The 25,965-nt window shown below is 39.9% G+C and overlaps 1 protein-coding gene across 1 annotated transcript in view; it reads right to left on the reverse strand.

Moving 5' to 3' along the window:
* LOC136362967 (neurexin-3) overlaps positions 1-25,642 on the reverse strand; it is an 81,544-nt gene extending 55,902 nt beyond the window's left edge. The window contains exons 1-2 of the mRNA XM_066321976.1: positions 25,345-25,642; positions 18,502-18,663 (exon numbers count right to left, since the gene is read on the reverse strand). Of these exons, the coding sequence (XP_066178073.1) occupies positions 18,502-18,663; positions 25,345-25,632 (450 nt within the window). The 5' untranslated portion in view covers positions 25,633-25,642. The remainder of the gene's footprint in view (positions 1-18,501; positions 18,664-25,344) is intronic.
* Positions 25,643-25,965: the final 323 nt, after the last annotated feature.

Below are 25,965 nucleotides of genomic sequence, written 5' to 3' on the forward strand. Positions count from 1 at the left end.
CCCAGATGCTATTAGTCCCTCGCAAAGCCACAGAAGTTCAGAAGCCAGAGAAAAGTTCTCAGCTGCTGTTTCTGCACTGTGCTACAAATTTGTTTTGTCCTACATAGGCTAACATGCCTCTCAAAGGCAGATCATCAGCCTATTGCCATTTTCTTCCTTGCTTATGTAGGAGTATTAGACCCTGAAAGTCAAACCCTAAAATTAGTTTGAAGCAAGAAAATAAACCCCCTCATATTAATCACATCCTGAAACTTGGCTTGCATGTTCCTGTAAGAAGTATAAGGTGCATAGTCACTGTGCATAGTCACTGTGCTCTAAAACCAAGTTTCATTTTGCCAGACTGAAGATAAAACCTGTGCCACTAAATAAATTAACATTACTATTACATTATTACTACTATCACTACAATTGCTATTGATTATTACACGTTGAAGAGACTGGTGTAGACAGCAAAGAGAGGAGGCAGTAAACTGCAAGTGAGTTTCCACTGACATGGAGAAACATGAGGATTATCCTGTACCATCACCTACCAAAAATTTAGGACTGCAGGCTTATTTTAATGGATCTATTGCATCAAAAAAAACTTCAGGGCAAGAAGAAGAAACACAAATAGATGTATTTTTTGAGGTGTCTTCTAATTTTATTGAAGAATTGTTATTAATAAAGCTTTCCAGGTGCCATAGAGAGACAGACTGAGGCAGCACACTGGGAAAAGTGACACTGCCCAGAAACTTTCAGTCCTACCTCGACTGAACTACAACCACAGAGCAACTTCCAGGTACTACGAATCAGTCATGACACCTAAGATGTTTTTTTGGAAAAGAACAATAAGACAGCTAAATCTCAGATTACTTATCACTTTGACATGAATATAATAGTATATAGTGAGACACATTATTTCAGTTCAGGCCATTGCCAGATTATAGATTTGGGATCAAAGACTGTAAGCAACTCTCACACAATGGGAACCGTATCTAAGCCTTCCAAACAGTGACTATGAAAAGAGCATGCATGCCTTGGTGCATGACCAATTGAACATGAAATGCCTTTGTAAAGCAGCTCTGAAGGAGACTAACTGTGATTCTTCAGTGTCAAAGTATGAAGAAAGTATCAAGAAAGTACAGACAAAAGACACTGATTATATATATAGTACTAGTGAAACCATTTCATAATACTGAGGACTGTGATCTTGCCTATGCTTTAAAAATATGTTAAAAAAACAGCAAAGACGACAAAAATCCCTTAATCTTATACTATGGTGGGTGACCTATGCAATGAATTCCATCTATTTCACCCAAAGGCTGGTTACAAGCTGACCCAAATCTAGACACTACAGGGATCTCCATCTGGCAGAAGAGATCTGCTAGAGTTTAGGAGATAAAAGCACAACAATATAGCCAAATCACAACTATTCAGGCTGGAAGTAACTTGCAATCTTTCCTAGTGATCCAATGAAAAAATTAAGTCTTTCAATCACTATAGGATGCACTAGTGGTTAAAAAATAGTTGTATCTTAATACGAAAGTCCATCATAACACCAAGATGGCAATTGTTTAAAAGGTTCAGCTTATATAATTTATGAAGTATGCAATATTTTTCTCTGTCAGATATAAATACATGAAGAACCTAAGTGTTTATATCACGAGAAGATGACAAAGTATTTTGCAATCCATGAGAATAAAAGAGGATGTTGATCAGCTACCAGGAATAAATATGCTTTATTTTTAATTTCACAGACTTGGGTCACTTGCTCCAATTTCTTAAAAGAGCTGAATGAGGAGATTTATGATCCACTGGGGTTTATTTTTAATCTTGAAATAACAGAAAGATAACAGAAGAATAAAAGAACGATAATGTTGTGTGAATATTTCATAAAGCCAAACAGGACAAGATGTATAACCATAGAAGTGTTTAGCCTGGAGGAAACATCAACCCTGGAGGAAATAGAACAACAGCTTCTATCTGAAGAGCTTAATAAAAACATTAAAGGAGAGGAATACAGTACTTACTGTCATTAGATGTGTAAAAGGAGCTTCTGAAAAAATAAACCTGATATAATTTGAATGACAATGGTGAAAGCACAGATGAAACATTTTTTAAGGTATTTGGCTGAACACCAGAAGACAGCTCTGCTCAAATAAACAGCATATAAGAACAAAACAGGATTTAATGATTGATAGGTAGATAGACAGACAGACAGACAGACAGATTAGATAGAAGGATCATCAGTCCTCAGCTGACAAGTCTCACCAAGTATTTGTCTTACACAGAGCCAAGGGGAATTTCTAATAAGAGGCATTTCTAATGCACCATAAGAATCTATGTTCAATGCAATAATATAAAATATTTTATCAATTATCTAGAAGTAAATATAAAAAGCAGTCAAGCTGATCCTTGAGGGTAACACCAAATTTGGCAGATCACTGAAGAACCTTAAGGACGTGTCAGTCTTACAGAATTATTCATAGAGCATGGAAACCCAGACCCTTTCACTCCAAGTTTTTAAAACATTTGAATATTCAAATATATAAGCTTACAAACATGGAAATAAGGCCATAAACTACAGAACCAGGAACGGGAAGCTGCAAGGGAGCTGCATCTTTGAAAACAATTCAGAAAACATCAGAGGAAATGTGAGTTTCCCCACAGTAAAGCACCGTGGGGCACAGTTTCAGGACAAATGAATAGAATAAGCAATATGCAGCATTCACACCATAAGCACTCTAATCCTAGGTACAATTCTAACATATATTTTGTTAAAGGCCTCTAATAATTGCAAAGAATATATCAAGCAGCTTCAACATGATTTGAAAACTAGAATAAATGTCTAAGCATAAAATATGAGGAACTCCCTTGGTTTAGTTTTTCAAAAGATGAATAAAGAAAATATTTTATTACAGCAGATAAAGGAAAAACACCAGATTTCTGAAGCATCTTTGCTTCAGCAGAAAACTGCATCAAAAGAATCCACATTTAGGGGCCATCGTCACACAAATTCTAAAGAGATTAAAGGCCCAATTGCTTTTGTAGTAGGAGGTGGTTAACCAACACTGTAACTTTAAAAGAGGCCCAAATTATTGGATTTAATGTAGGGAACACAGGAGAAAGTGAGGCTTTGTGTTTGTTGTTTATGACCACTCTGAATCCAGATATAGGTGGGGATGAATAATCACCTGAAGGCTGAGCTAGCTGGGGATGGAGGGGGTTTTGGGCCTTAAAATTCTCTGACATTTTGAAATGCTTACATGTCACGAATCACTTCATTAGAAGAAGAAAATATGACTGCACACTCATTTGAGTATGCATTTGTATTCTGCTGAATTAAGCAACAGATCAGGTGTTGTTTCCTGATTTCTACTCCTGATCCTGCCACTTGTCCATTGTATAATTTTGGCCAGTTTTCCACATGATTCCTTAGCTGAGAAAATCTTTAAATAACTAAGTAGTGCTAATACATGTAGTTCTCCAAATAATAATTCTTTTCAATTTATCTGCTTTTTATTTTCTTATATGTTTACTGTTAAGTCTCCAGTATGGAAAATGCAAAGAAGCCAAGGTGCAAAGAGAAGCCTTTACTTGTCCTTAAGACATCTTTAGCAGCAGTAAACAGAATACAGAAAATGATAGTCACAGTCCTATGGAGAATAACTCTTTGTAGAAACATTTCCCAGCTAATACGCTGAAGGGAACAATGGCACTCCTGGCAGGAGAAGATGGACAAGGTGACCGGACAGATGTTTACTATTTCTAATATCTATTATTCTCTGGGGTTTGTCCCAGTAGGGTAAACACTTATCATCCCTTTTTTACACAGCACCAGTCCACCTTTCTGAGGAAGTAAAAAACGCTTCTTGGGTTTTATGTCTCTTGTAAAAGCTAACTCCAGATGAATTCAGTGCTCAGAAAAGGGGTCCAGTTGGGCAGCATTCAACCTTCTTAACTGTTACTTCCACAGTTCCAGCCACACAGGAAAAAATACAAATGATCACTGTCCGACCATTATTTATGAATGGAAAAATCCCCAAATCCAAGTTAAGGCTTGAGAGCTGTCTGCAGCTACCACAGCCCATAGTGATCCAGGGAAATTTTCCTATTGGAAATCTCCCTCCAAACCTTTGCAGAATTTCCAATTCCATACAGAGAAAGATAATCTTTAATGAAAAACAGATCCTTTTTCAATGCAGCTCAACAAGCAGAGCTGTAAAACTGCTTTTAATATCCTCATTTCCAATCAATTGTTTTGGGGGCCTTAATAACTATAAATGGGGAAAGAAGTTCAAGCTGTTTTGTGCTTCCCTGCAAACGTCTGGGATTCATTTAGCCCTCCTTGTTTTTGTTTTTGTTTTTTCATTTAAAGTTTCATTTTTTTTTCTTTTTTTTTTTTTTCATTTCATTTCATTCATTTCATTTTTTTTTTTCATTCAAATGTAGGCTGCCTACATACATGAACACCTGTTTTTATCCAAAGGGGCACCATCACACCTCCTACCAACATGGGGCACTCCAACCTTTCCTCAACCTTTATGTGTCTGTTCCTCCAGCTCTTCCTAACACATCTCACTTCCACATCTAGACATTGCTGCACAAACCTGCAAGGCAAATTCACACCAAACTGATTCTCTGCTGCCTTCCCCCTCAGCTGTGTACAGCCTTCAGGAACGTGACCTTGCTATGCAATACTTGCAGTAAAGGGATTATGTGTACTATAGCCTCTGATGGGTTGTGGCACACTGTAGTTAACAAGCAAAGCAAATGGAATATCAACTTTTAAATATTTCACGGAGCCTAGAAATGGTGTAGCTGTACGAGAAGATATTTAAACATAAAATTCTCCGTATTACATTGGATCGGTATCCTGCATCTGAAAACCACCTCTTCAAATACCCAAGCAAGTCTAACAGAGCATCTGTGTGGCAATACCCACCCCTAAAACCATTTCACAGACTCCACTTAGCTGGGGCTTGTGAGAGTCTGCATGCAGAAACTTTTGTCTTTGTATTTCATATACCATCAATAATTTTTCTTCTGTGATTTTTCCAGGCACAGTAACATCCCATGGCAAGGACTTCCGTGACCTTAATTGCCATCATATTTCTTTTTGACTGTTCTGAAGCTTGCCCTGCCTTTGTCTTTTCAGCTTACACTTAGTCCCCGTATTCAAAAAGAAACAGAAAATACATTGCGATTCCCCACTTTTCCTTTTTCTATCAGTTCAGTTACAAAGAGCCCTGGGCTGTACTGACAGTTCTTGTATAGGAGCCTCTCTGATGACCTTTGATGATCTTTGTTGCCCCTCACCCCTTTCTGAGATTAAAATGACAGGATGACAGTGTTAAGTGAGGTTGTATTTAATGACATCATTATATTTTGTTTCATTCTTATTCCCTTCCTAGAAATGCTTACTTGCCTAGTAATGATCACTGAGCAAATATTTTTAAGCAATTATTTGATAAAACATCAGAAACAACCTGAAGTCCATCATTGCATATGCATAATACAGATTCTTTTCTCTCCCTACCGTATAAACCCCTCAATTTGTGTTTATACACATTTAATCTGCCATTTATTTGTCCAGACATTCAGCATTACTAGGTCTTCCTCTGCAGCTCTACAGACAATCTTCACCTGAAAATTGCCATATGCTCAGTAAAATGTATGCTGTATCCATTCACATCCCCTTCTACTCATAATTCCACAAATCAATCTTCAGACCTCAGCATGGATCCCAGAAGTCTTTCCACTAGGGCTCTCCCATGGGAATCATTAGTGCATTCTGTTTACTCTGTTCTGGTTTTTACCTTCCAACCAGTTCTTCCACTGTGCCCAGACCTTCTTTCTCTGCCATTACTTTTTCAGTTCCTGAAGAGCCTTTTGGTGGGACACATCACTGGAAGACATTTGAAAGCTAGACTACATTTGCCAAAAGTCTCCTGTCCATACACTTACTGAGGCCTCAATAAAACCACGGAAGCTCCTGGCTGAGACAGCTCAAATACAATGGCAGTACTAGTCTTGAGTCCTTGTCACCACAGCAAAGCTTGTCTGCTGCACTCCAAAGAAGTGGAGTCTGTGGAATGGTTTTAGGGGAGTATTGTATAAAGTCTAACAGCTGACCTGTTAGACTTGGCTGGGTATTTGAGGAGGCAGTTTTCAGATCTAGGCCTTTGACACGGCTCTTTGCAACATCCTTCTTCCTAAACTAGAGAAATACGGATTTGATGGATGGACTGTTCAGTGGATGAGGAATTGGTTGTATGGCTGCATCCAAAGGTCAATGTGTCAATGCCCAAATGGAGATCAGTGACAAGTGGGGCTGTGACTGTTCAGTACCTTCATCAATGACATAGACAGTGTCCTCGAGTGCACCTTCAGCAAGTTTGGAGATGACACCAAGCTGAGTGGTGCAGATGACACACCTCGAGAATGGGATTCCATCCAGAGGGATCTCTACAGGCTCAAAAAGTGGGCTCTGGGGGACCTCATGAAGTTTAACAAGGTCAGCTGAAAGCCCTGGAGCAGGTGCAGAGGAGGGCACAATGATGAGCAGAGGGCAAAAGCACCTCTCCTATAAGGATGGGCTGAGAGAGCTCAAATTGTTCTGCCTGAAGAAGAGATGGCCCTGCAGAAACTTCATTGCAGCCTTTCCGTAGTTAAGGAGAACTTATTTAAGAAAGACAGGAACAAACATTTTGCAGGGTCTGTTGCAATAGGACAAGGGCTTATGGTTTTAAACTAGAAGAATGTAAATTTAGACTAGATAAAAGAAAGGAATATTTGATTATGAGGGTGGTGAGGCACTCACACTGACCTTCAAAGGAGGTGGTATGATCCCTGTAAACATGCAAAGTCAGGCTGCATGGGGCTCTGAACAGCCTGATCTAGTAAAAGATGTCTCTGCTCATTAAGGGGGGCTAGATTAGATGACCTGTAAAGGTCTCTTCCAATTCAAATCATTCAATGATTCCTACGAAGAGGTACCAAGTTTTTTCCCTTAAACTCCAGTTGCAAAACCAAAGAGGAGACCAACATTTAATTGCCTTCCTCTGCTGGATACACAGGCAAATCCAGCCTCCAGGAAAAATGCGGAAACAGCTGGTTTTGAAAACCATCTGTGGTTTTCACACAGACACAAAACTCATAAGAAAGGACTGAAGTGCTTTAGAAAATGCACTTGATGTCAAAGCTTGATGTCCTTTGAATTATTAATGCGTAACTTTAAGTGAAGTTCACAATAAGATGAAAGTTATTAACCTAATAAGTTACATGCATAATTAATTTCTCCTATGATATATGATTTGTGAAGTTGTAACAGAATGTGTCACAGAGGTTGTAAACATGAAAACTAGCCTGAAGCCAGAAGAGCTAAGCATATGCTAATTAGAGAACATACGAGAAATACACAGTAAGAAAAAAACAGAGAAGAGAGAGGAAGTGACAGCACTGCATATCTATGTGGTGTACTAGTGCCAGGAACAGGAACTAGGCTCAGGCAAGGAAGGTGAAGCAAGCACACCAAACCAAAGGAGAATGAAGGCATTCAGTGTTCTCATTATCTTAGATGAGACTACTTTAGGACAAATCAGCCCTGGAATATAAACCAGGGAAATGGAGGAAAGTGCTCAGCTGACAGCTTACCTTATTAGCTGAACATTGAAGCTTCAGAGGAAGAACCCATTCTTTAATATGAAAACACCATATCCTTTTTTAGAGCTTTGTGATTAACTGTTTAACCACTGTCTGGACAGAATAAATAAAGTGGGAACCCCCAGTAACAGCTTCTACTTGAGAGAGATAACAAACACAACAGCCTTTTCCTTTAGAAGTGGCAAGTCATCAGAAGGATCATGGTTTATCAAACTCTTGAGAAAACTTTTCCCTTTGCTATATCTGGTTTTCCTTACAGTTCTATACATCTTTGAGAAGGGTGATATGGCAATCCCCCTTCTTTGGGAGGCTAGAACCAGCACACCAGTCAGTCACCATAAGGGGTTATCTAGGGCAGCTGCAGAAATACACACACGGTCATATCAGCAGCACTAGGAGAACAGATTTCACTTCAGCATCTCACTGGTCTTCTCAAGAAAAACTGTTGTTTTGAAAGTAGCCATAAAACAAGTAATAGAGTGTGAAATGCTCTTAGTTAATTGTCTATTTGTTGGGAAGTTGTCCCAGCACCACTGAAGTTAAAACACAGGCTTTAAACCCATGTCAGAGGTGTGAGAGAACTGGCCCCTACATAACCAGAATAATGATCTCCTGCACCCACTCAGACAGTAGCTACATTGAGCTTATATTAGCTAAAACCTCTAAGTACCAAACCTCAAAAGCTCTGCTCCACTTTTAAGTCAGCAGTTAACAATATGAGGAAAACACTCTGCTTCCCCATTTTGCTGCCCATGCAGGAATCTTGTTAGAGACTGGGAAAAAGTGTGTCATCAGAGCCTGGTCCAGATTGTTCCAGTGGTTTGGCTGATCCAGCTGCAAACATGAAAACAACTATCCTGCCCTCCTAGCATTTCCCCTCAAATGTCTTGAATTCCACAGCCTGATCTTTTCCTCTGACAGAAGTTCAGAAAGCATCAGCATACTTATCTACTTATATTCATGTCGTATTCAGGGCTTGAAACCCACTGGAACACTTCAGAAACTAAAACAAACTGGAAAAGGAACACTGGAAGGCAGCTGAGAAGCAGGATCAGAATGGTATGGACTTGGCCAGCCTCTGAGAAGTCACTGGCTTCATTCCCTGTTGCTGCTGCTGCCTCATGCTGGTAAGTGCATGCAAAGGCAGATTGCCTGCCTACCTCCTGCCCCAATCAGGGGAGCATCTTGCCTCTGGCTGGCATCTCACTGCATTCAGCTGTAGTAAAAAAGGGAAATCTCAAGGACAACCAATCCAGCCAGGATGTTCTGCCAAGGTTGCTGTTCCTAGCTGAGGAAATAGTCCTCTCTATTTTTCTCAGCCAGAAAGAGAGAGAGAATGTACACACACACTCCCACCCCCATTATCCTAAAGCCCGCAGGTGCCAGCAATCCAAATAAACGTAGAGCAATTAACAGAATTAACACAGCTTTAAATAGCTTGGCACACCAGATGTGGACTCCTAGCAGGGTTCTATAAAATGTAAAGTTATTACAGATAAAACCATTAATCATCTGTTCAGAGACTTGTTCTAGATGCAAAACCCATTTCACTTAAAATGGCTAATAATCAGAAAGAAAGGCAGAGATTTAACAGGAACGATTATGCCATTCTCAAGCCCCATTTCCAAATGCCATTTTTCATTTCTGCCATGTTCCCAAACCTCTGTGTTCCCTCTGCTTGCTAACACTGATACAGTAAGAATGCTCTGCAGGCATCACTCACAATTACCTCTCAGGGTGTTAGAAATGAGATGCCACCTCTCAGCCTCTTCCATTTTGGACAGAGGAGGTTAGTGACTTGCACACTGTGCATTTCTGCTTTCCTGGCTGCAGTTGTTACTGTTCAGTTGTGTGTCATCAGCCCCATGCAGCTCACAGATAAGTGATGCTGATGAATTAAGTGTTGAACTGCTAAGATTTGTGCTTAGAAAATATGAGCATTTGAGTTTTCCCCCTTCTGGCAATGTGAAGTCACCAGTAGCCACCATATGCAATATAAAAATCCCCTGACACTCCCTGAGACCTATTCAAATAACTCCCATTTGCTACATCTATGTCTAGACAGCCACAAGAAACGGGGGTCAGGGGCTGACCCTAATTCACCTTTGAGCTTGAAAACCTTGAAATGTTACCATTTCTAACACTCCCACTCACAGAACCACAGCTCCAAGAGCATTAAACCCTGTAAATGGCAATTCAGAGTTAATATTGCATCCTTCCACATATCTATGCTAGTCCCATTGATTTGCTTAGGAATCTAGATCCCGTCTAGATACACTGTTAATTCCAACTGAATAAATGAATTCTGCCTGTGCAGTTTGAAAGAAGGGGGGAGACAAAACAATCCTAAAGCATAAATATTCAGTGCAACAGACAGCATCAACAGAAGTAGACCAAATCCAGAGAGCAGCAGTGACAAAGAACTACAACAGAGAGCATATCAGAGACTCTACAAAACCTGCTTGTATCATATCAAGCCCTCTGCCTTTTGCATGCAGTTCAAATAACAAATGCTGGCCATGAGCTGCCTGCCCACTCCTGTGCTCCTCACACTTGGCAGCTGGCTCACTGCTACAGAGGAGTGCTGCACTTGGGAGGAGTTGTCCAGCCCACTTCATTCAGCATTCAAACTTCATCTTCCTCTCCTGCCTCCCTTGCTGGCACAGCTGAGCAGCCTGGATTTCTGTGGTGGGTCACAGCAGCTCAGTCTTTCCCCACTGCCCACAATACACCAGCACATTTCCCAGCAGTACTCCAACTTTCTGCTGCTCCCTAAGAACTGACACTTGTGAGGTAGCTGAAAGTGCCTGTTTAATACACATGCATAAAACAGGACAGTTTTGCAACTTTTCTCATGTGATTTTATTTATATTAGCATATGGCAGTCCTGACTCTCCAAAACTACTCTCGTTTGTATTTCTGTCTGACTGGACAAGGATGGATCCTTATGAATTTCTGTAGCGCAACATAATGAGCAACAAATAAAAACCTATCTCCTATCTCTCTTTAAACCAAGATTTTACTGATCTCAGTGAACTACAAAAGCAAAATAAGTTCATTTACTTTGAGTCCAAGATGAGCACGTCAGACTTTGGACAGCTGAAGTTAAGATCAGAGCTTCCATTAGGATGGGCCCACATTTGGCTAACAGCGTATGAGAAAGACAGCCAGAAATCCTTGCCAGAGTAATCACCAGAGTATCACCACTGTTCTGCTGATGACTTTGGACTCAGCTATGTTTGTCTATGAACATATCCTGTCTTAGTTTGCTCAGTCTTAAGTGGGAGAGATTAGGCCACATATTTTTGTAAGGATTTTTGAATAGTTACCAACTAACTTCATTATATGCACCAAACACAAGCTATATTGCTCCAATCCCCATTACGTTTTCTGAATTTGTTGATATAAATATAGTTCTACACCTGTAAACACTCATTTTCTGAACCACAGCACATGGCACATCCCTTGCAGCCACAGAAGCTCAGCAGGAGTTAGGTTCATTATGCAAAAAAGAAAAGCCTGATCCTGATGATCCTACTGCAAAGCAAGCACAGATGGCCACAACACCAGGACTGAGAGTCACATGCAGACAGCTCAGTCAGGATTCAGTGGACTGCTCCTTAATGTTGTGACAGATCAGCCCACTGGCTACACTTCCCAGTGGTGACACAACCTCTGCTGCTGGTTTCACCCCTAGGCACCTGCTCCAGTGGCAGCTGAAGGGAGTTGGACTGGGTTAGACCCCACTTTGGTTTAGCTCCATAGATTCTCTTTAGCTTGTAAGTATGGTGGCAGTACATAGTTCAAAGAGCTCTGCAAAAAGGAACCTGTTACACCTCATGCACAGGAAGATCCAATTTCTATGTTTGCTCATCAGTGCTTGCTATAGAAGGTATGCTCAGTGTACATACATACTCTGTTATTCAGACTTTGGCTATTAATTACTTTTGCAAAATTTCTAACATCGCAGTAAGTTTAGGAGTTCAATGCCACTGAACTGTTGATATGTCAATTATCCTTTAAATTAATCCTCAAGAAAATATGTGTGTTAAGGCTGACCTAGAACACCTACAAGATCCTGTTTGCCAACTGATAGGGTTCCAGAGAACAAAAAACTACATTGTAATAAATGTGACCTTAACAAGAACCTGTATTTTTTTAAATTCGCAAATAGAGCTATGAAAAACAAACAAACCAACCAAAACAAACCCCAGAGGTTTTTACTTCTAGATTCATTATGGCTACAGCCTTTGCTATATGAATTGCATTAAAGAAAGAATTTTAGGAGCCTAGAGTTTTTTTTCAGTACACAGTTGATAAAATAACATCTCCTCCATCTTCTGTCCCAAAGCTAAAAACTCAAAACTCAGCTCCTGTCTTTGGACGTCCCATTTTTTGCTAACTGAAAAATAATTCTAACACTTCATTTTCACACTCCATTCACTAAAGATTAATTTCATAAAGCAATTTTAAAATGTTTTCCTGCTTAACTGGAATACTTTTCAAGGATATATGAGAGTCTGAGTAAATTTTCTACAGTGAGTACACTGCTCTTCCACTATTCTATGTATCCAGAAACATTTGTTGAAAGAGATTGATCAAAAACTGAGGTTAGCTTATGTTATTTTGCAACAAACACTCATTTAGTATCATTATGCCAGCAAAGCTCTTGTTATGGATGCATATAAGCCAAGGTAATCAAGCTCTTTTCTGTGCCATGTGTGAAGCAAGGCAATAATGCCATCAGAAGCCTCACTCTGGTAGAGTAGGCAAGGGCTAAGCTACACAAGGAACAGAGGCTTTGAATAACCCTTAGCTAAAGCAAAGCTGCAGCTAATATCAATATCAACAGAAATATCAAATGCAAACCATCCCAGGACCTAAGCTTATAAAGCCTTACCCAACAAGAAAACCCTATCATATTTCCTTCCACATCTATTGGTCTACTCAGAATTCTCTCATCATCTTGCATCCTGTCGTACTGCTCTCAACTTCCAAATGCCTCCAGTCCCACCTCAAAATAAAATCTTTCCAGAAATAAGTGGGCGTCTTTTTCTTATTAGCTTAAAAATGTCATCACTGTTTTATGCTGTTTCATGCTGCTGCAACAGTGGTACTCGAAAACTTTACAAAGGCTTTGTGTTGGATGCCCTGCAGATGCACAGAGAAATTACTGACATTCTTGACTCTCAAGACACACAGGGTATACAGCTGCAGCAGGAGACTGACCCACCACAGCAGCAGCAATGCAACTGGAAGTTTGAGAGTGAGAGGCAACCAAAAATTTTACAGACCTCTAGATATGGAATCTTAGGAAACAGGGTCATAACCATCATCCAGTTTATTTCGAATGCTCTGGCAGAGTATTAATGAGAGACCAAGATAAGAACAAGTAACATTTTGAGGAGTGGAATAATATTTAACCTTTGGCTGTGGTTTGTCTGCTTCTACATAGTGCCACTTGCCTCTCCCTTTCTTTTTCAACTGTTAAATTCATTAAATAATACAGCTAGGAAGCAGACAAACACAACAGGACAGCTGGAGCAGTGGTACTGGATTAACATTCGTGGGCAATTAGTGTCATTTGTGTCGTAACTTCCTCCACTGTACCTCAGTGGAATCCCCACACAGCTGAGTCCTGATCCTCCTCTTAGGCATTCCTAGGACTCTGTTAATTCACTACTGTGGAAGGGGATCTTGGGCACCCAAAAGCTTTTGGGCTTAGGGAGGGGCTCTAACAATTACAACTTTCTCTCTCTGCCTGTTTTCCTGTTTTTCTCTGCCTCCAGTTTTAGGCTGCCTTCCATCTGCACCTTTAGCCTCCTCCCAAGTGTGACACCTCAGTCAGAAAAACTCATCCCCAAACAGAAACCACATCATCACTACACATCAAACAGTCCTGAAAAAGACCTGGCCTGCAGATAGCATCTGAGATTTACATACAGCAACTGGGCACACTCATGAACCATTTTGAAATCTGGCTCCTAGAAGTTAAATTGCAGACAGAAATGATCTAAGCTTTCACAGCTTTCTCCCGTCACAGCCAGATGGTGCCTGACCCCTGTAATAATTTCTGCCATATTCCACCCATATGCAAGCCTCACTGCTTCCATCAAGCTGTTAGTACCAATCAACATTTTTCAGAATTGAGATTTTAATACAGCACTGATAGAAAAATGTGAAGATTTCATAAATTCTCTCATGAATATCCATTCTATAGGGACCACCTTAGGCTCTTCTAAATCATCTCCATCTGTACCATTTAAGTCCTGCTCCAAGTAAATCAAATCTGAATGGCTGGCTCCCTAACCCCAGGACATACTCTGATTCTCTTCCTTCCCTAGCAACTGGATATTGAAATACCATTTTCCCCTCTTTGCCCACACAGCTAAATTCCTACCCTGCTACTTTACATCTCCATCCTTGATTACTATAAAACTCCTCCCTGAAGCCCTTGATTAGATGTAAAACACAGCTGTTTCATGTTACACCTTTCTTGTCCTCTTCCTGGCCATACAAGTGCCATTCAACCCATTAATGAATCCTTTTCCCTTTCCACCATCAGTCAGTGGTTCTCCCTTTTTAACAATCACTATCTGTTAAAGCATTGCCACACCTTCCCTGACACCCATTAAAATGATTTCTGCTCAATTGTCTCAAGATGTGTTCCTGTGTCTTCTCCTATCCCATCTCTATATTTGGTTTCATCCATGATAGGGAATACACCAGCTTCCCCCCAGATTTCCTTGAGAATGAAGAAAATCTTAAGAACGAAGGTCCAAAAAGCCTTGGATTCTATACAACTACAATGCAATATCCGTGTTTCATGTCTGTGTACTACCCTATGTGCATATCCTGTATGCCTATTTCCTAGTCTTCTTGCCTCATTACAGTGTCAGGTATGCAGCAACACTGTCAGGATGACTGTGGAGAAATGCAAAACAAACATCGTTCACCACACTCAGGGAAATCTTTAATTCTGATGAAAACAGAGGGAAAATCCCAACCTGAACTACACATTAAAAATCTGTATTTATGATTTAGATGTATTACTGCTAGCAACTTAGTGAAACCTCTTCCGTCAAAACCTGTAGCTCCAAAGGAAAGAAGAGACATGAGGATCTATTCTATGGTGAAAGGAGGTATCATTAGGTCAGAAATTGTCTGACCTAAAGAAAACATTATCTAGATAATTAGATATTTAAATTAATTTTAGGAAGTATTATATAGCTACTACAGCAGAGGAGCCCTCAAATTCTTAGTTCTTTCTCAGGAATACATTCTTAGACATTCTGATTCCTTCTAGCTAAGGTTTACACTCTGCTCACTCTGATGAAGAATCTACCCTGCCAGAGCTGCCCCTCCTTCCACCCGCCCCTGCTAACTGGAGAAGTCACTAGGCACTCTGCCTCCTGCCACTTGAGCACCTAAATGTCACCTCAGAGGAAGTGGGAAGGCAATGTGCCACTCAAGGAGCCCTCTCAGCCCTGACATGAGCCAATTTCTTGTGTACTCTCAGACTGATGCAGTCCAGATGAAACACAAGCGCTTACAGGGGAAAGGCTGAAAGTTTCACCTCGAAGTCAGCATAAAATCCCTTTACCTTCCTAGGAAAGTGACACATCCCTTGAGGCAAACTTGAACGAACGCAGAGACCATTCTACTTGAACACCTCCAAGAGATCAGCACAGGGCTTGGCAGGATGTTCTCCACCATAACCAACAGTGCAATCCATTCAGGGGTGTGCTGTGTCTCTGCTAACAGGCAATACACAGCTAGGACTTGGCTATGAAAAAAGACCTTTGCTCTACTAGAAAGCATAAACTGAAAGGAACAGTATTTGCTATTAGTCTACCCTACCCATTCATCTAACTTTCTTAGCTTAGAATATTTTTGTTAAAAATTCAAGATCCTCCAGTACTGGCTAAAAAGAGACTGAGCATCCTTTTTGGACATGAAGGAAAAAAAAATTAAGTTTTAAAAAGCTTAAAACGTAAGCTATAGGGACTGATTTATGAAATACACTGACATGCTACACAGAAAGCCAAGTAAAGTTCCCCACAGCCAGCTCTGGAACCAGACAGACACATTTTAAGTATACAAGCACTGCACTAGCCCAGTTCTGCCTCCTCCAGGATCAAACCTGGCTGAAATCATTACTGGACCACTACCATAACTGGGTTGCTTTTAAGCAGATGATAGCTCCAAAGCAGCCAACAAGTCAAGACATCTGCTCAAACACATCTCCTGTCATTGCCTAGTCAAGTGAAGATTACAAGGCAATTCTGATTATCTGTTTACTTCCTCTCCTTCTTAAGTGGTTGCTTGGGTTTTTCTTCTCACAGAACATTATGAGCCTGGGATGACTATGTTGGTGGCTCTTAGCACATTGTGCAAGCTGACAGAATACAAATGATTATATAAATAATAAAGCTGCTGAAGATTTTCTTGTCACTGCTTTCTTTGCTCCATTGGCTTGACTTAGAGCACACATAAAAATGGCCTCTGCTAAGTGTTATGTTCATAGCATCCATAAATAAAATTAAGATCCTGATTTAAAGAGACACTAAGAAGCTGTATCTCCTCCTGATTTCAATCAAACTGGGATGCTCAGTGCCTAGGAAAATCAGGCCCAAGGCTCTATAGATGTAACCAGAAGGATTTGATCTCTGTATGGCAGCTCGTATTCAAACAGCGAAGTTTCATTTCCTATATAAGATGCTCACATGCTCTTCTCTACCATAAACATCCCTTTAATCCAGAGGTCAGGCAGGAGAGCAGCTTCAGACCCTCAACTCTTCCTCACATGAGAGACCTGGCACATAACATGCAAACCCTGACAGCATGAGTTGAGCATCAGTGGGATGATGACTTGTCAAGGCAATTTAAAACTAAAACAACATCTAGCTCAGCATTGCTGCTTCTGTGACTCATGTATAAGCTTTTTATAACACTTTTTGGAGACATCAATATCTATATCCCCATTAATCACAGTGAAAAATCACAAATTGCATTAGGAGAGAGAAGAAAGAAGAAAAAAGATGACTGCAAGACAGCATCAAAACTAAACTGTACCAAGTTTGGGATTTGGAAAGAACTCATCCTTTAACTGTTTTGTTTTGAGTTTATTTTCCAAGGGTCACACTTTCCTGGTTCCTGCTGCTAGCCAGCCAGTCCAATCTCCATTACCCATACGTGAATTTTCTCAGTACTGTGGATTCACTATGTGACACCTGCAGCCAGCCAGAGTAAGACAACACATTTTTCAGAAGCAGCTAGCTCTTGGTGACCAATGCAGCCACCAAAGTGCACCAACTGAGCAACCCAGAGTAAGGACTTAAAGACCATCGTTGCCTGTCTCAAATAGTGTTAAGGCCACAGAAGAACTTTGCCATGAGATGAGCACAGAATGGAGTGACAGAATAGTGCTAACTCCAGGCAGAAGTGAGATTTGGTCAGCACATCCTGGATAATGTGTCCAGACAAAACTTCCCACTGTGGCAAACTTTGTAAAGAAGCAACTTCTACACATACCACTGGTCAAACAAAGATCACCCCAAGTTTTGGGACAAATGGCATCTATGACCACTGAGGGACCCTTTCCACCTCCCAATTCCTTCCCCAAATATGCCTCCATGGATATAAGGAACTTGAGCTGTAAATTAAGCTACCATGACCAGGAACTTGAGATAAGATAAAGGTGATTCTATTGTCCAAGTGTTACCTCAAGCCTAGAGGAGGTAAACAAAGCTGTGAGAGGAGAAAGTATAACTAATAATGGACACAAAGAATGCAGAAATTATGGGCCACAAGGAAAGCAACTGAGCTGAATCAGCTTGGACTGGGTAAAAGGTAATTCTGTCAGGGGGAGAATGCAACCAATGACTCACAACCCACCAACTCAAGAAACCCACCAACTTAAAAAAAACCAAAGACTGAGCATGGGACTAATTAACATTAAAAGTGAGGGAATCATTTAACCAGTAGAATAAAAAATGTGTGTAACCAATGAGCATTAATTCCTTTCTTTGCAAAGATGTATAAACACTGAAAAGTTTTGAGTGACCTCAGGCCTCCCACCACTGAGGAGCCCAGGGTGAAGGAGGACCCAACAGGACACCACTGGATGCATGGGTGGTGACTACCTTCTGCCTAATCTCTCTCTTTTCTCTTTCTATCTCTCTACTTCACATTTTATTGTTCAATAAAATCCATACTCTTGACTTCAGCATATGGTTTGGTTTGTACTTGAATTCAGGGAGAGTCATCTCTGAATAACCATCTCAACACACGGTACACTTCATTGCCACATGCCACAGGATTGTCACACCTCCCTTACACCCTCATGCTGCTTTCTTCTTGGAAAATTTACACTTTTTAGGCTATCTTCAACTGTCATTTTCTGTTTTGTTCTATTTCTGTATCTTGCTGGAACATTTAGATCTAACTCTCTACTCCAGGTGAAATCCAGAACCTTAAAAAGTAATCTAAATAAGATTCTGATTACAATCTTTTCATCTCAAAATGTAACTTAGTAGTCATTATTTTAATAATGGCTATTGCCCAAGTGCCTAGAAGATCATAATGCTTTCTTCTGAAGGGCTAACAGCTTAGAGAAGACACCTCTCCTACTACCATGAGCATTTTTTCTGTAATCCAAGCACTAGAAGTATGATTCTGCCCTTAAGTTCCTAAGTTTTCCAGCCTTCTGACCAGCTGAATGACTAGTTTATCTTCACACAGCATTATAAGTATAAAGTCGGGCACCAGGGAAGGAATTGATTGTGTAAGGCAGGAAAGAGTGATCACTTTAATAAATCAAAAGCACAGAGACAAGAATTAATTTGAAATAGTTACCTCTTTGAGGCAGCCCATGAAGTTATTGCTTACTGGAGACCCAGGCAAATCAGCAGTACTGGGGCTCCCTCCCACGTAAAAGAAGTCATCTGAGCCCAGCATGGTGTAGTCCTCCTGTGTGTAGCCCGTGGTGGTAAGGATGCCATCCACAGAGATTGTCACCTGTTTGAGGGACACAATGGACAAAGAAAATCCCAGCAATGACCTTACAATCCTGAACAGAACAACTTACCTCCCCTATAATTTTATGCCGGTTTTATTAAGGATTTTGTTGAGATTTGGTATGCTTTTTTTTTTTTTTTTTTTTTTTAAAGTTAAGTTGAGCTCTATTTTCTGGTCTGATTTTCCCACAGAGAAATGCTTCAGCATCTGCTTCTCCCCCTTCTGGTGCATCAGCACTCTCAGGCTCATCCAGCAACCTATCCATCCAGATGCTTTCCATCTATTCAGGCCAGAAAATACAACTGTTCTTGAAAGACATTTCTCATATTAGCTGATTTTATGATTAATTAGAATTTATTTCAATGATTACAGTTAGTTATGGTTGTTAGTAAAAAAAAAAAAAAAAAAACGAACACTAATGAAGACGAGGTTGGTATTTTTTATTTTTTTAAGTTTCTTTTGCTCACGGCACACTGACGATCATGCATTCAGGGACTGGGGAGAGGGAAACTCACTTTCAATACATTATGGATGTGCATGCCATGTACCTGGAGAGACACACACCCACCACCCACTGCAAACAAAAAAACAAGCAAAAAAAACCCAAACAAAACAAAGGAAAAAAAAAAAAAGAAAAAAAAAAAAGAAAATTTATAAACTAACCCATAACCAAAATATAAGCAGAAAATAAATTAAAATAAAATAAATCAATCACACACCAACAAAAGTGATAGAAGTTGATATGAGAAAGAAAGAGATACAAAGCATGCACACACACTGCACTTTGACATGTCATGCCAATATATTAGAGGTCCAGAAAGATGACAGGAAAAAAGCAAAATAGAGAGAGAAGAAGAAAAAAAGGAGAGAAAACCATTTCACCCTTGCATGCAATCAAAAATAAAAATACCAAACAAATTCCATAATAACAAAAAAGAAAATGAAACAGAAATGTCCCCAAAATCTCTAACCACAAACATATGGAGGGTGAAGGGTGACAGAAGGAAAGGGTGGGAGAGGAGGAAGTGAATTTTATGTGCTTTTCTTAGATGTTGTTAGTGGTTGCAAGGGAAGATGGAGGACAATAGATCGAGGCCAGGAGGAGACGGGCGAGTCACCAGACGTGGACATGCCATGCAGAGTGTGTACTGAAACAAATAACCGGCTGAGCTCCTGTTGGCCACGCAGAGAGAGGTCAGAGAGAGAGAGAAAGTGAGAGAGAGAGCCAGAGGGAGAAAGAGGAGAGAAAGCAGAGGGAGGGAAGTGGGGGGAAAATCAGGAGAAAGAGGACAACTCTGGCCAGTTTGCCTGTAACAGCCATTGTCACAACAAAAGGGTGAGAGAAAAAGAGAGCCTTCACCACCACGGACTAGAGGCCCTGCAATGGTTCTGATCTAGAAACCTTCAGAGTTTAAAAAAATAAATTAAAAAAAAAATAATAAAAAATAAAAAATTTCAAAGCCAAGCCAAGAAAAGAAAAATAGCCAAATGAAAACAAAAGCAAAAGAAAGAAATCTAAACTCAGAAACAAGGGACAAAAAACCCTGACAATTTATCACCAGAAAGGAAAATAAGAACTAAAGACAGAGGTGAAGAAAACAACGAAAGAAATGTCCAAACCCCATTTCCAGAAGAGCTGTGTTAGTTGCTTTTGATGCTCATTTTTCTATTCAAAAAGAAGAAAAAAAAAAAGAGGAAAAAAGAAAAGAAGAAAAAAAAAAGAAGGGGGAAAACAAGATGTTTTCAATGAAATTAGAATAAAATTAAAGGAAGCTGTAAGTATAAAGGAAAGGGGGGAAAGAGCGGGTAAGGGGAGGAAAAGGCAGGTAACACACGGCAAACCCAAAAAAAGAGACAATAAGAATGATATCTACCAGACAATGTAGTTTGTTTACCATAGCGTGTCCAATGCCTGAGTGCTTTGAGGAAAAGGGGGAAGAAAGGAAATTAAAAAATCGTGAACAGAACGATTGTTAATTAAAATAACTAAAAGCAAAGATGAGTCGTTAGGGTGTTAGTACATTAGTTGGTTAGTAAAAATGACACATTGCATGAATGATCTAGTGTTAGTTTTTCAAAAAAAGGCATGGGGCACCTGAGACACACAAAGTGAGAAAGAGGACAATATGACCAGGACTCTATGGGGAACCATGCCATCTAGACTGTAAAGAAACAGGGCTGCCTACTCTTCCCACCCTGGTATTAGTGATTAACTTCAACCCTCATACATGTTATCCAGACCTGCAGCAAAGTGAAAACAGTGCAATACTTACTCTTCAAATGCTCATCAAGGTGCTTCCCTCAAACAAGAACCTTACTCTCAGAGATAAACACACAGAGTACACAGTTTGCCCCTTCAGCACAAACCCAATCACGACTCCCTTCTTCCACCCACCACCACGCCAGCTCCTCTTCCAAATTTCACTACCCTCAAGTGTTGCAGAATATCACAGCAAGGCCAGTATTTCCTTTGGCTGGAGGATACAGATGAAGAGGAGTCCAAGACTCTGTGTCTTCGTTCCAAGTTTCCCAGTCTGCAGGTTTCTTTACAGCAGCTGAGTTTGTGACTTTCAGGAGAAGCACATAACAGTGCCTGTGCTTGGCTGTTTGCCTGTAGCTCACTTCTGTCATCCAAGATATAGGAATTGAACCTCTCCTACTGTAGGGGAAAAACGTGTCAAGAAATTGTGTAGAAAGAATTGTGTCACTTGTGTCCAGGTTGAAGACAGAAGATTGACAAGATTCAGCATCCCTCCTGTTTCACAGCATCTCTATTACACAGGAGCCAGGAGAATTTATCAGACAGTCTGGTTCAGTAGAACTTTTTTAACCTGTCCCAAGGCACGCAGATGCCAACAATCTACATTTTGCTTCTTGTTTGTGTTTTAGCAGTTAAGGAACTCAAGATCTTCACAGTAGATTTTGCACTGTGACTAGCTTCAATGTTAATAGAGAAGGGCAGCCTGTGGAGGCTTCAAGTCCCTGTTCCAGTGTGATTGAAGTTGGCAAGAATTATCCTAAATTACACAAGCAATATCTATGCTGCCTCATGTAAAAACCATCTGCTTGCAGGCTTTGGAGTTGTGCATTGACAAGGAAAATCGGTTTTTGAAGACTTTGTGGCATTGAGCATGAAGTCCCAACATTATTTGCCAATGGGAATGAAATAGTAATAATAATATTCTGTATTCGGAAATAAAGAGCACAAACTCCTGAATTCGCCATGGAAGGCTTACTCCCAGCAAACTGTCGTTTAGTAAATTAGTAAATTTATTTTTACAACCAAGGGAGTTGAAGTATGGGACAGGGAGAAGAACATGCTAGAAAAACGACAGAATGTCAGCAGCAGACCCGAAGGCAGACACAGGAAATCTGACCTTCAGTCTCCTCTGCTCCTCTTCCCACCAGGCCACACTGCCCCAAACATGCCCTGAAAGCCCTGGTAAAATTCAGCCATGATCCTATTGCTAAGTAAAGGTTTCTCACCAGGCAGAAAGAGGGCTTAGTTTTAACTGCAATAATAAGATAAATAAACAAGAAGATTTGCTTTGACATTAACAATCAACTCAAGGGAATCTGTGGATTCACTTGGTTTGTCTCTAAGGAGATTAGTTGCTGTGATAGTCATTTGATCTAAAAAAAAAAGCAGCCCTTCGTACTCTCCCAGCTTAGCTACAAAACATTTAACAATTCCAAAAAGTACTGGGCAAAAGTCCAACTATTTAAAGTTGCACTCTAATTCTAGAAACAGCCAAAAAAATTATGCAAATCCTCCTCCCCTTTCTCTTAGCCCCCAGAAAAGCAGAGGAAAAGATTAGATGGCATCCTGAAGCTGCTGATAGTTCATTTAGCTGGAATTGCTCAGATTTAGATAATATTCTTGGAATTCCTAAATGATTGCTTTTAAATTTCATTGTAAAAAGAAATATATCTACCTCCAGTGCAATATTTTTAACCAATTGTGAAGAGACTTGCTTTCCTTATAGTTTCAACATTCAGAGGCAATGTATTTTGTTGGGGTTTTATGTTTGGTTTTGGAATGGGTTTTTTTAAGGAAACATGAGCACAGCTGGAAACAAGACTTTCTAGTGAACTAAATTATACTGCAACATTACAGATGAATTTATGTCAGGAAAGACATAGAACCAATAATCTTTTAAATACAAAATTATTTCAGTTATACAAAATAATATAGGATGACAACTACTAAGACTATCATGACTGCTCTGCCTCAAGGCCTCATCAATTCCAATATCTGGACAGCTTTAGGTTCTGGGTCAATATCTTAATTTTGAGACAGATCAAAAGTTAAAATGCAAGTACCCAGGGAAAAGATGTCTAAAAAACAGTCCAGCCTCATGGATGTTTATTGGTTGAACTACATTCTGTCATGTTTTAACTACAGAATTGGACTCTAAATCACCTTTGCTAATTAAATGCTATTTGATTTGAAGACAGGCCTTTTTTTGCAAAGAAACCATCTATCTCATTTAAACATCCCCTCTCTTGCCCAGTCAACTTGGATCCTTTAAGAATTCAGGATGACTTAGAAACACTCACAGTGACTAGATCAGGAGGCTTATAAACCTACAGGGCTACTTAATTGGCAAGGGACTACCTGTTTTCTAGTCATCACCAAAGTACTACCCTGGTCTCATCAAACATGAAAAGGCATAGATGGATTTCCATTTTCCTGGTCCACTTCTGTGGACCAATAAAAAAAATCACTAGCTAAAATATTAAGAAAAGAATGTGACAGCTTCCCATCCTCAGTTTTGTTTGTCACCCTTCACCTTCTGCTTCTCCAAGATCCAAACCAATCCCGGCATGAAGCAAGGATTAATTTTGCTTCTGGCACATTAGCCCACTGAAATTGATTTCAAATGAAAAATAGAAGAAGTATGATTAACTAAAATGGCCAGTAAGTTCTACTGAGATATTTAAGGACCAGCTGTTCTGAAACTACCTAAAAATAAAATTAAAAGAAAAAACAACCACATCAAATAAAGCCATATATTCTGACCTTTCCAGACTGACAAACCTAGACCAGTTGGTGCACCTCCCTCTACTGCATTGATGGGAAAGGTTGAACAAAATAGGATCATTAAAACCCATCCACTGCATAAGAAATTAAATTCTCATCTGCATATAAACTACTGAAAATAGATTGATTTTTTCCATAAGTAAGAATCCTGTAGTCTCATGAAAGTTTGATGACAGATTTTTTTCAGACCCAGACATCCTAAGCATTTAGAAATACAGGGATTTACATGGGGAAGACAAATAAAAAAATCTTCAGCCCCAAACCCAAATATTGAAAAGAAAGATGTGAACTCCTGATAATAGAAAAATTATCCACTGACCTCTACTAGTAGAGACTTTTTCTGATTCCTGGCACTGATTCTCCTAAACTCACAGAAACATTTGCGCTTAGCTAGTGTAAAATGTTACCACAAATTACATTGTATAAACTTATATAAAGCTATTAAAGATTATGCTAATATTGGCATTAATAAGAAAATAAACAGGTCACACTGTATTGACAAATTGATTTTTAATTTAATTTTGGATCTTAGTTTCCAAGCTATTTCTGCTCCTGTACCCATCAGGAAGACATCAAATAGCTCCTATTCACTGTGTAAACCTCATTTATCATGCAGCCTATCAGCCTTAGTGACTTCATATATTTACCAGCTTTCAGAGTAAAGTTATTTAATTTTATCTTATCTATTTATGTCTGGATTTATATTTCATGATAAAGGCTTCAGGATTTTAAGACTAGCCTACTACCAAATACGTCACCTGATATAGTTGTCTGCTAGGAAAAGCAGCCTGTGGATGTGCAAAATTACAGTGGTAAAATCAGAAAAACTTTTCCAAAGTGGAATTGTAGGGTGCTGGATTGATCTGAGTTTGCTTGGGGTTTTTTTGATCCTTTCACTTTTCCAGTCCTCACAGCAAACAGAAGAGTCTCAAGGTAGAGACAAGAAATAAAGTAGAATCTCATAATAGAAACAGGGGGAAAAAAATCAAAAAGAAGAAAAGAAAAACAGAGAATCAAGAAGACTCAGAGAGACTCCAGCCAATTAATTCCAAAGCTATAAAGTTAAAATAATTACACACATACCCACCAGCCTGCACATCTGCACACTCATATGCATACACAAAAGAAAAGGAAAAGAAAAACAAAAGGCCTTCAGAATTAGAATTGTGACATCATGGCAATGGTTAAACCAATTAACAAAACTGAAAGAAAAAGGAGAGAGGTGTAAAGCGTTGGCTGTTGGCAATAGGCTCTATTCCCATAGTAATTAAATGCAACAAGAATATTACTGATAAGATTGAATCATAATTAAGGAAATAATAAAATTTAAAAAGGAGAACAGAAAAAGGAAAAGGGAGATGAAAGTAAAGTTATGTCACAAGTTTTTATTATTAAATAAAACTGGGAAAACAATAGAAAATTAATAAAGTGGAAATGAAGATATTGCAGGAGGGATAAATTCCCATCAACTAAAGTTGGTTTTTTTCACTGTCCTTTAGGCACCAAGATCCAGAATAGGTAGAGAAACTCTAGCAACAGCACTGAGCTTCGCCATTTCTCTATTCCTCTCTCCCATCTGCCTGCCCCAATAAAACAAAACAAACTTCTCCCCAGGACTTTCTCCCCTTCACCATTACCTGCCGCAGGTTGCGTGTCACCTTAACGTCGTGCCACGCGTTGTCATTGAACTTGCCATTGACCGGCTCCACAATGGCCTCAAAGGCCCCAGACCCCAGGTTAATGACCAAGGACACTGCACCATCCTTCAGGGCCAGGTTGACGTAGTCAGCTGACTTGCCAGTGTGCAGGATGAGCCCGTTGCGCTGCCACGTCTTGAAGGAGAGCGTGATCTCGTCGCTGCTGCTCTGGATGGGGTTCTGCGACAGGTCATAGCAAAGGTACTCGGACCCGCGGAACGTGGCCATGTTCTCATCTCGTGCTGCAAAGGAGGGGAAACAAAAGGACATTCAGCAGCCAGCCAAGGAGGGATTTAAGGCTGTCATGAAATTTAGGCATCCCACTTCACTGTCAGCTGTAGAGTTAAATGTTACGGCATGCTAAGAACTGTAGAGCTCCTTTTGTAATATGGCTACCAAGAGAATTAACTGCAGGGTCGTCAGTAGCAGTCAATTTCAGTGCTGTGTTTTTAGTCTCACTGCAGCACTGTCTCCATAGGGACCATTCAACAGTATGCAGTGGAGTCTAGGAAAAGCACATTTCAGGGCTGTTATAAGACATTTCACATCCTTTTGAGGAGA

This window comes from Sylvia atricapilla, chromosome 6 (genome assembly GCF_009819655.1).
Source record: "Sylvia atricapilla isolate bSylAtr1 chromosome 6, bSylAtr1.pri, whole genome shotgun sequence".
NCBI lineage: Eukaryota > Metazoa > Chordata > Aves > Passeriformes > Sylviidae > Sylvia > Sylvia atricapilla.